Source organism: Chrysochloris asiatica, unplaced genomic scaffold, assembly GCF_000296735.1.
Source record: "Chrysochloris asiatica unplaced genomic scaffold, ChrAsi1.0 scaffold00052, whole genome shotgun sequence".
NCBI classification, from domain to species: domain Eukaryota; kingdom Metazoa; phylum Chordata; class Mammalia; order Afrosoricida; family Chrysochloridae; genus Chrysochloris; species Chrysochloris asiatica.
Window position 1 is genome coordinate 13638691 of NW_006408570.1, and position 10529 is coordinate 13649219.

The window sequence follows — 10529 nt, forward strand, 5'->3', positions numbered from 1 at the left end:
AGAGACAGGCCCTAATGCTATCAAGAAAGAAAAGCCAGGAGCGTGTGTCCTTTGGACCTGGGGCTGCTGCGCTGTGAAGCTTCTAGACCAGGGAAAGACTGATGCCAGGACACTTGGAGATCTCCAGAGAATGCTGGGCGGGCCTACAGATGCTGAAAGGAGAGGAAACCTCGTACCACAGTTGGTGCTCTGCATTTGGGCCTTTAGCCTCCTCAAGTGTGAGAGAAGAAATCTGTTTGTTAAAGCTATTCCCTTACTTTATTTCTGTGATAGCCCGAGATAAGTAAGACACCTACCAAAGGATTTCTTCAAGACTGAAACAGATTAAAACTTCGAACCTCACTTCCAAAACTCCTTAAGTTTTTTCCTCAAGTAACCAAATAACAACACCAGGCTAAATTTCTTTTAAATTATTTTATTTTTGTGTAAGCTAAAAGGAAATTTACACACTTAACTCTCCAAAGACCTTGGCATGCACATTAACCTTGTTAGAGGTTCTTTTACATGTCTCTCTTTTTTCCATAGGAATTTCCCCAAACATTTAAAACCCATAGTTTTTACTCTATGTACAGCCTAAACCATAGCAATCTATGATTATGTCATTTACACTGTGCAAAATCCTCAAAAAAATAATGATACAATAGAGCAACAAAAAATCAAGAACAGAGAGATTTTCATTGTAAGACATTCATATAATTTGGTCCTTCTCCAAATCAAACTAATTTAAAACTGACACAATCTCTTTAAACCCCTCCAATCAAGTTCTGACAGTGATCCATATCCTAAACCAAAGAGCAATCGATGAAAGTCCCTTATAAAATGTCAAGCAGCAATATGCCAGATTGAAAGATTAAAAAAGAGCCCCCAAAGCCAGATCTGAAACAAACCCACTACACACAATATTAAAAAGAAAAAAATTTAAACAGGGACTTTAGAACTTATGAAAGCAAGAAATCCAACAGATGATGTGAAAAAAAATCAATAGGACACTCAATGTAGTCTGAAAAGACTGAAGGGGATTTCACAGACAGTGGAAATTTGAGTTTTTAATTTTTTTTTATTTCATTCAAAAGTTTTGTCAGAAGGACACCACCAGTGTATTTCACAAAGACATAAATGTATACACCCCAGCAACACAAAAAAGAATCAATCTTCAAAAATGTTTACCCCTGATTATTTACATTTTTTTTCTAATATAAATTTAGGACTTCAGTATGTAAATAAATATACATTACTATGTATACCTTTCTAGTGCGGCTTACCAACAATCAGCTGAACTTGAACCTTTTTTTTAAATTTTTTTTAAATGAGAGCACACATATGCTTTTGATGGTAGGGAGGGATGGAAGAAAGGAAAACCAATTGAAATTGCCCAATTCAATCAGCTCTCAGTCTGTTTTCTCTTGGGAGCTGGAAGATGGTGTTAATGTGGCTGGGAACATCAGCACCTTGGCATGCATGAAGGTTAAGTCAGGAAGGCTGCTGATCACCTTGATGGCTTCTTCACTTAAATGCTCTTCTCTTTTAGGTTTTCTATTGACAAAGAAAAAAGGAAACATTTTGTTAAAGGGACTTTGTATAGGTCAAATGGGAAAACATCTACTCTCTAATCTATGGGGACCTGAGTACCTTTTCCTCCACTAGTTCCTCAACCTTGTAATACTTTTGTATATGCTTCCTGTTCCAGATGCCAAATCTCTCATGAGCCCAATTGCTGAATATTCACTAAAGGTAGGCGCAGGCAATATAAACATGTATCCTGGCAAAGCTTACAGCTTTACTTAAGGCTAGAAGCCGTCATTCAGGCATGATTATAAGACACCACTAAGCAGAAGTGTATGGACTCTTGTGTGGTGCTGTAGGATCTGCATTGGACTGTGAACCAAAAGGCTGGCAGTTTAAATCCACCAGCTGTTCCTTAGAAACCCTATACAGGGTCAATGTGAGTCGGAACCAACTAAGCAACATTTAACAACAACAAAAAGCAGAAACTCAGTGCTGAAGGCCTAAAAATACTTTGCTTACCTGGAGCTCCTCTTCTTCCCATCCTCACTCAAACGACCTCAATATAAAAAAAAAGCATGTTTGGCACAAGGCCTTGCAAACCACTTCATCAGGCTTTCTTGATCCCTAGGCGAGGGGAATTCCAGAAGAGAAAGTCCTCAGCTTAAAAACACCTGGTCTTTGCCCTGCTGGGACACAGATGGTGGTCCAAAAGCAGAAACACTCACTGGTGTTGAGGCTGTACACAGGCGAGGAAGAACTCAGGGAGGGGACATTTCTAAATGCTAAGGTGTTTGTTGATGATGAGCATTTGACTACACTGTTCCCAGACACAAGTGAGCAGTTTAGTGTCTAGTAAACATCTAGGTCTTCTAAGGTAGTGAGTGTGGGTCACACACAATTGTAATCAAAGCCGTTGCGCCACCAGGATATGAAATACCTTGAAGGAATAGTTAATGTCATATAGCTATTCATTGTAGACCTAAGCTCATTTTAAACTGTTGACTGTAAGAAGCCCTATTCTCTTTCATGAAAAAGCCTTATTCTCTTTTGTGCTTAAGGATAGCTGGGGCTCTAACAGATGGAACACAAGTTATTTCTTCCACTCAAATTATTTTCTCTGTCCTTCGGATGGGAGGCAAGTAAGTCAGAGGTGAAGCCACCTTTATTTTATACTTAAGAGTTTTTACTTTGAGCCCAAGCTGAAATAAAAAGATTTCATAGAATGACTGAAAAATCCAACATTAGAGCTTTAAAACCAAAGTTCTCCTCTCAGGAGACAAGCTCAGACAGCTGAAAACTACAGCAGATCACTCAGGAATGAGTTTGGTTCTAGGATGTCTTGGAAGAATGGAATAGCAATACAAAACTGGTTACAGTCTACATTTTAAAGTTGCGCCTTAAGCCGTGACAGAATTACTGGGTGGATGTTTGTTGAGGAACTGGGTATGTGCATCATTCCTGAGTAGAACCGTGTAGATAACATTCTAGTCTGAGGCGAAAATGGGTGTTGTATATTGGAAACAGTCAGCCTCTCACCAAGTCACATTTAGCATCACTAGTGATGCAGTCAGCCAGATGTTCTGTGCCTTCTGATGTGACATAATACCACAGGCGTATGTGAGCTAAAAATGTTTACCCTGAATCTATCAAGCCTTTCGTCATAATTTTCAGTTAAAAGGAAATAAGGGGAATAGAGAAACATTAGTAGACAAATCCAGGGGTTGAGACATTCTGTAGTACTACTGGCCTGATGTCTTTAACAAAGCTAGTGGTACTAAATAGAACACAAACAGAAAATCACACACACAAATGGGATGAGAGGAGTTCTGCTCAATGGTAAGAAACTGAAGAGTCATAACATCTAGGAGCAATAGTTCTGGGCTGAATATTGGTTTGGGCAAACCAGAGGGAAGGACATTGCTGGGGAAATGTGAATATAGACAGTCTGGATATTAGATAAAATGACAATTTCCTGAAATTGACAGATGGAGACCACTGACAGCAAGAGTGGTTTCAGTTCAGTATGAACTATAAAATCTCATTTTTGGTTAAAAAATAAATTGTTAAGTGCTGTTGAGTTGATTCCGACCCACAGTGACCCTGCATAGGGTTTCCAAGGAGCAGCTGGTGAGCTTAAGCCACCCACCTTACAGTTCAAAAGACTTTGCAGTCTGACGGCACACCATGACTCATGTATGTATATATTTACATAGAAAAAGATCTGTAAGGATATGTACTGAGGAATTCTAATAGTTATCTGAGGACTAAGAGTACAATATTATCATTTAAATTTTTGGTTTGCATTTTGTAACATTCTTCAATATACCTTAAGCTGGACAGTGAATAAGGAAGAATTGAGATGCTTTTGAGTTATGGTGTTGGATGCCATGGGCTGCCAAAAGTACAAATAGATCTGTTCTGGAAGAAGTACAGGCAGAGTACTCCTTGGAGGCCAAGATGGCCAAACTTCGTCTCTCATACTTCAGACATATTGTCAGGAGGGACCAGTCACTGGAGAAGGATATCATGTTTGGTAAGGTGGAGCGTCAGAGAAAAAGAGGAAGACCCCCAACGAGATGGATTGGCCAAATGGCAGCATCGATGGATTCAAGTGTGGCAACAGTAGTGAGGTTGGCCCAGGATCGGGAAGTGTTTCGCTCTGCTGTGTGTAAAGTTCCTATGGGTCGGTACTGACTCAATGGCACCCAACAACAACTGTAAGCAATAATAAATAAAATCTCATATAAATGTTGCACTTGTCAGGTGCAATTGAGTCGGTTCTGACTCATAGCCACCTTATGCACAGCAGAACAAAACACTCTGTTTCTGCACCAGCCTCACGATTGTTATGTTTTAGCCCATTGTTGCTGCCACTGTGTCAATCTATGTCGTTGGGAGTCTTCCTTCAAGCATGATGTCCTTCTCTAGACACTGATCCCTCCCAACAACAAGTCCAAAGAATGAGAGATGAACTCTTGATATCCTGTATTCTAAGAAACATTCTGGCTGCACTTAATCCAAGACAGATTTGTTTGTTCTTCTTGTAGTACATGGGCTTTTGCAATATTCTTTGCCAATACCATAATTCAAACACACAGATTCTTTTATGTATGGTTTTCCTTATTCAGTGTCCAATTTTCACATGTGTATTGTTAGTTGCTACATGCTGTCGGGTTAGTATGTACTAATAGTCACAGAGCACAACAGAAAGAAACACTGCCCAGTTCTCCGCCATCCTCAAAATCATTGCTACACTTGAGCCCATTCTGCTGTCACTGTGTCAATCCACCTTGTTGGGGGTCTTCCTCATTTTAACTGACCCTCCATTTTAGCAAACATGATATCCTTCTCCAGGGACTGGTCCCTCCTGTAATATGTTTGAAGTATCAGAGATGACGTCTGGCCATCTGGGTTCTAAGAAGCATTCTAACTGTACTTCTTCTAACATAGATTTTTGTTTGCTCTTTTGGCAGTCCATGGTACTTTTCATATTCTCCTCCTACACCACAACACAAATGCATCAGTTCTTCTACAGTTTTCTTTATTCAGTGTCCAACTTTCACATGCATATAATGTTACTGAAAATACCATGGCTTGGGTCAGGAGCACCTTAGTCCCCAAACTGACACTGCAATATGCCGTTTGATTTCTTGACTGCTGCTTCCATGAGTGTTGATGGTTGATTCCAGCAAAATGAAGTCTTTGACAATTTCAAGTTTTGTACCATTTATATTGATGTTGTTAATTGGTCCAGTGGTGAGGATTTTTGTTTTCTTTACATTGAGATGTAACCCATACCAAAGGCTGTGGGGTTTTTGATCTTATCAGTATTTTAAGTCCTCTTCCCTTTCAGCAAGCAAGGCTATATAATCTACATATCACAGGTTGTTAATGAGTCTTCCTCCAATCCTAATGCAACATTTTTCTTCATATAATTCAGTTTCTCAGGTTATTTGCTCAGTATACAGACTGAATAAATATGGAAAAAGTATACAACCATGGTACACACCTTCTTAATTTTAAATCATTCAGTGTTCCCTTGTTCTTTTTGAACAACTGTCTCTTGGATCTATGTACAGGTTCCTCATGAGCACAATCAAATGTTCTGGAATACTCATTCTCTGCAATGTTGTTCATAGCTTGTCATGATCCACATAATAGAAAGCATTTGTGTAGTCAATAAAGCACAGGGAAATATCTTTCTGGTATTCTCTGCTTTCAGTCAAGATCCATCTGATGTTAGCAGTGACATTCCTCGTTTTAAGTCCTCTTCTGAATCTGACCTGAACCTCTGGAAGCTTCCTTGGAACTGCTGCAGCTGTTTTTGGATAATGTTTAGCAAAATTTTACTTGCATGCAGTATTAATAATATTGTCTGATGATTTTCTCATTCTGTTGTGTCACCTCTCTTTGGAATGGTCACAAATAGGGATCTCTTCCCTTCAGTTGGCCAGGTAGCTGTGTTCCAAATTTCTTGGCATAGATGAGTGAATACCTCCAGTGCTGTCTCAGTTTGTTGAAATATTTCAATTTGTATTCTATCAATTGCTGGTGTCTTGTTCTTTGTCAGTGCCTTCATTGCACCTTGGACCTCTTCCTTCAGTATCACTGGCCTTTGATCATATGCTAACTCTTGAAATGGTTGGACATAGACCATCCATTTCTTTTTGGTACAGTGACTCTGTATATTACATCTTCTTTTGATGCTTTCTGCATCAGTCAATATTTTTCCCATGGTGATGGTGGTGGTTATGTGCCGTGGAGTTGGTTCTGACTCATAGTGACCCTGTACAGGGTTTCTGAGGCTGTAAATCTTTATGGGCGCAGAAAGCCTCATCTTTAGCCCATGAAACAGCTGGTAGTTTCAAACTGCTGATCTTGAGGCTTGCAGCCCGATTCGTAACCACTACACTATTTTTTCCCATAGTAGCCTTCAACATTGCAAGTCAAGGCTTGAATCTTTTTTTCTGTTCCCTTATCTTTAGAAATGTTGAGTGTATTCTTCCCTTTTGGTTTTCTATTGCCAGATTTTTGCACAGTTCATTATAATGCTTAAGTTCATTTTCTCGAGTTGCCCTTTGAATTTTTCTATTCAGCTCTTTTACCTGCGTATTTCATGAATATTAGGCAACTGAAATATCATGAAAATATCAGGGCTTGTGTCAGGCATACATTAGTCGTCAATGTGACATCTCTGCTCTGTAACACTTCAAAGAGGTCTTGTGCAGCAGACCTGTCTCATGCAGTAACTCACCATGTGATTTATTGACTGCTGCTTCCATGAACGCTGATTGTGGAGGATCCAAGCAAAATGAATAATTTCAATCTTTTCTCCGTTTATCATGATGTCATCTATTGGTTGTTGTGAGGATTTCTGTTTTCTTTACATTGAGGTACAGCCCATACTCAAGTCTGCTATCTTGGATCATCATCAGTTAAGTATTTCAAGTTCTCTTCACTTTAAGCAAGCAAGGTTACGTCATGTGTAAATCACAGGCTGTTAATGGTCTTCTCCAATCCTGATGCCACATTCTTCTTCACATAATCAAGCTTCTTGGATTATCTGGTTGCCATGCAGGCTGAATAAATATGGTGTAAGCATATAGCCCTGGTGCAAACTTCGTCTGATTTTAAACCATTTAGTGTTTCCTTGTTCTGTTCAAATGACTGCCTCTTGGTCTAGATACAGGTTCCTCATGAGCACAATTAATTAAATTGTTCTGGGATTCCCATTCTCTGCAATATTATCTGTAGTTTATTATGATCCATACAATCAAATGTCCTTGTATAGTCAATAAAGCACAAGTAAACATCTTTCTTGCATTTATCTGCTTTCAGCCAAGATGCATCTGACAACAGCAATGATAATCCTCATTCCAAATCCTCTTCTGAATCTGACTTGAATTTCTGGCATCTCTCTGTCCATGTACTGCTGCAACTGCTTCCAAATTAGTACCCAAAAAACTGTACTTACGTGTGATGTTAGTGATTATTGATTTGTGTATTACATTGGGTCTCCTCTCTTTGGAATGGGTACAACTATGGGTGTTTTCCAATCAGTTGGCCAGGTAACTGTTGTCCAAATTTCTTGGCATAGATGAGAGAGCACCTTTAGAGCTGCATCAGTTAGTTAAAACATTTCAGCTGGTATTCTATCAATTCCTGGGGGCTTGGTTTTTTGCTAATACCTTTAGTGCTGCTTGGATTTCTTCCTTCAATACTACTGGCTCTTGATCATCTTGACATGGCTGAACATTGACCAGTTTTTTCTGGTATAGTGCTTCTGTGTATTCCATTCCTTCCATCTTCTTTGGATGTTTCCTGCATCATTCAGTAGTTTGCCCATGGAATGTATACTGTCAACTGATTCTGACTTATAGTGACCCTGTGTAGGGTTTCTGAGGCTATAAATCTTTATGGGACCAGAAAGACTAATTTTCCTTCCTTGGAGTGACAGGTGGATTTGAACTGCTGACCTTGCAGTTAGCAGCCCAACTCATAACCCACTATGCTACAAGGGCTCCTTTATTCCCTTGGAAACATAGGAAAAATGAAGTCTTTTGACAATTTCAATTTTTTTCTCCATTTATCATGTTATTTATTGGTCCAGTTGTGAGAATTTTTGTTTTCTTTACAATGAGGTGTAATCTATACTAAAGGCTGTGGTCTGTGATCTTTATCAATATTTTAAGTTCTCTTTGCTTTTAGCAAACAAGGTTGTATCAACTGCATATCACAGGTTGTTAATGAATCTTCCTCCAATTCTGATGCCACATTTTTTTTTTCTTCATATAATCCAGCTTTTTGCATCATCTGCTCAGCATGCAGACTGAATGAGCAATGGTGAAAGAACACAACCCTGGCACACATCTTTCCAGACTTTAAACCATTCAGTGTCCCCTTGTTCTGTTAAATGACTACCTCTTGATCTATGCACAGGTTCCTCATGAGCACAACTATGTGTTCTAGAATATCCATTCTTTGTAATGTTATACATAGCTTGTCATTATCCATACTATGCCTTTGCATAGTTCTGGTGTGGTGATGTAGGATAAGCACTGGGACAAGCAGAGGGGCTCTGATACATGACAATAAATACATTATCACACATAAGTGAAAACACAGAAACAGCAAAAGACAAAAATAGATGACTGGGAGCTCCTAAAACTGTAAAGTTGCTGGTTCAAAGTCACCAACCACTCCTTGGAAACCCTATACACAGTTGTTATGAGTTGGAACTGACTGGACAGCACTTAACAACATCAATAGTCAATAAAGCACAGGTAAACATCTTTCTGGTACTTTCTACTGTCAGCCAAGATCCACCTGACATCAGCAATGATGTCCCTCATTCCACATCCTTGTCTGAATGTGGCTTGAACACTATTTACAAAAGCCACATAAATATGAACTACTTAGACCTATACAAAGAAAACTACAAAACAGTATGACAAGAAACCATAATACATCTACAAAAATGGAAGAATATACCAGGTTTGTGGACAGTAAGACTTGACACTGTAAAAATGTCAATACTACCTAAAGCAATCTACAGATAAAATGCAATTATCATTCTTTAAAGAAATGGAAAGACTAATCACTAATGCTACATGGCCAGGAAAGCGACCCCAGATAACTAAGCAAAGTAGGAGACCCTCTCACTTTCTGATCTCAAAATTACTACACAGTCACAGTGGTCAAAACAGTCACAACACTCAGAGGTCAATGAACAGAAACTGGGAACCTAGAAGTAAATCCTTCTACCTATGGTCAGTCGATCTTTGACAAAAGCCAAATGGGGAAAAGACAGTCTCTTCAACCAATGGTGCTGACAAAACTGGAAATCCATTGGCAGAAGAATGATACAAGTCTTACCTTACATCATACACAAAAACGAACTCAATGTGGATAAAAGATCTAAATGTAAAAGCTAGGACTATAAAGATCATCAATTAAAAAAACAAAAACAGGGACAAGCAGAGGGGCTCTGATACATGGCAATAAATACATTATCACACATAACTGAAAACACAGAAACAGCAGAAGACAAAAATAGATGACTGGGAGCTCCTAAAAATCATATACTGATGTACATCAAAGGATTGTATTGAAAGAGGAAAAAGAGAACCCATAGCCTGGGAATACATTTTTGACAATCACATATCAATAAAAGGACTACACTCTAAAATTTCAATCTTTCAACACTTCAGCAAGATAAAACATCCAATTAAAAAATGGGCAGAGAACATGAATAGATACTTCACCAAAGAAGGCATTCAGATGGTCAACAAATATGAAGACATGGTCACGAACATTAGCCACTGTGTGTGTGATGTTAAGTGCTATCGAATCGGTTCCGACTTGTAGAGACCCTATATAGAGTTCCCAGGGAGTGGCTGGTGAGTTTCAACTGCTGACCTTGTGGTTCAAACTGACTGTGTGGTCCAATGTTTATCCTATAGTGCCATACCAAGACTCCATTCTTAGCCATTGGTGATGATGGTGGTGGTGGTGGTATGCTGTGGAGTCAGTTATAGCAGTAAATCTTTACTGGAGCAGAAAGCCTCATCTTTTTCCCATGGAACAGCTGGTAGTTTCGAACTGCTGACATTGAGGTTAGCAGCCTGATTTGTAATCACTACGCTACCAGAGCTCCTTTCATTAGCCATTGTTGTTGTCGTTAAGTGCCATTGAGTCAGTTCTGACCCATAGGGACCCTGTATAGGGTTTCTGAAGTGCAGCTGGTGAACTTGAACCACTGACTTTGCAGTTCAAAAAGCTGTCTGTTGTATTAACCCACAGCACACCATGATTCCTTCATTAGCTATTGTTGTTGTTGTTGTTGTTAAGTGCCGTCGAGTTGGTTTTGACCCATAGCGACCCTGAATAGGGTTTCCGAGGCTGTAAATCTTTACGGGAGCAGATCGCCTCATCTTTCTCCCGCGGAGCAGCTGGTAGTTTCGAACTGCTGACCTTCCGGTTTGCAGCCTGATTCGTAACCACTACGCTAGATGCAAAACAAA

The 10529-nt window shown here is 39.3% G+C and overlaps 1 protein-coding gene across 1 annotated transcript in view; it reads right to left on the minus strand.

The window, feature by feature from the left end:
* Positions 1-402: 402 nt before the first annotated feature.
* The window catches only part of AFTPH (aftiphilin), a 55710-nt gene continuing 45583 nt past the window's right edge, over positions 403-10529 (minus strand). Inside the window, exon 8 of the mRNA XM_006862961.1 lies at positions 403-1533. Coding sequence (XP_006863023.1) covers positions 1389-1533 — 145 coding nt within the window. The 3' untranslated portion in view covers positions 403-1388. The remainder of the gene's footprint in view (positions 1534-10529) is intronic.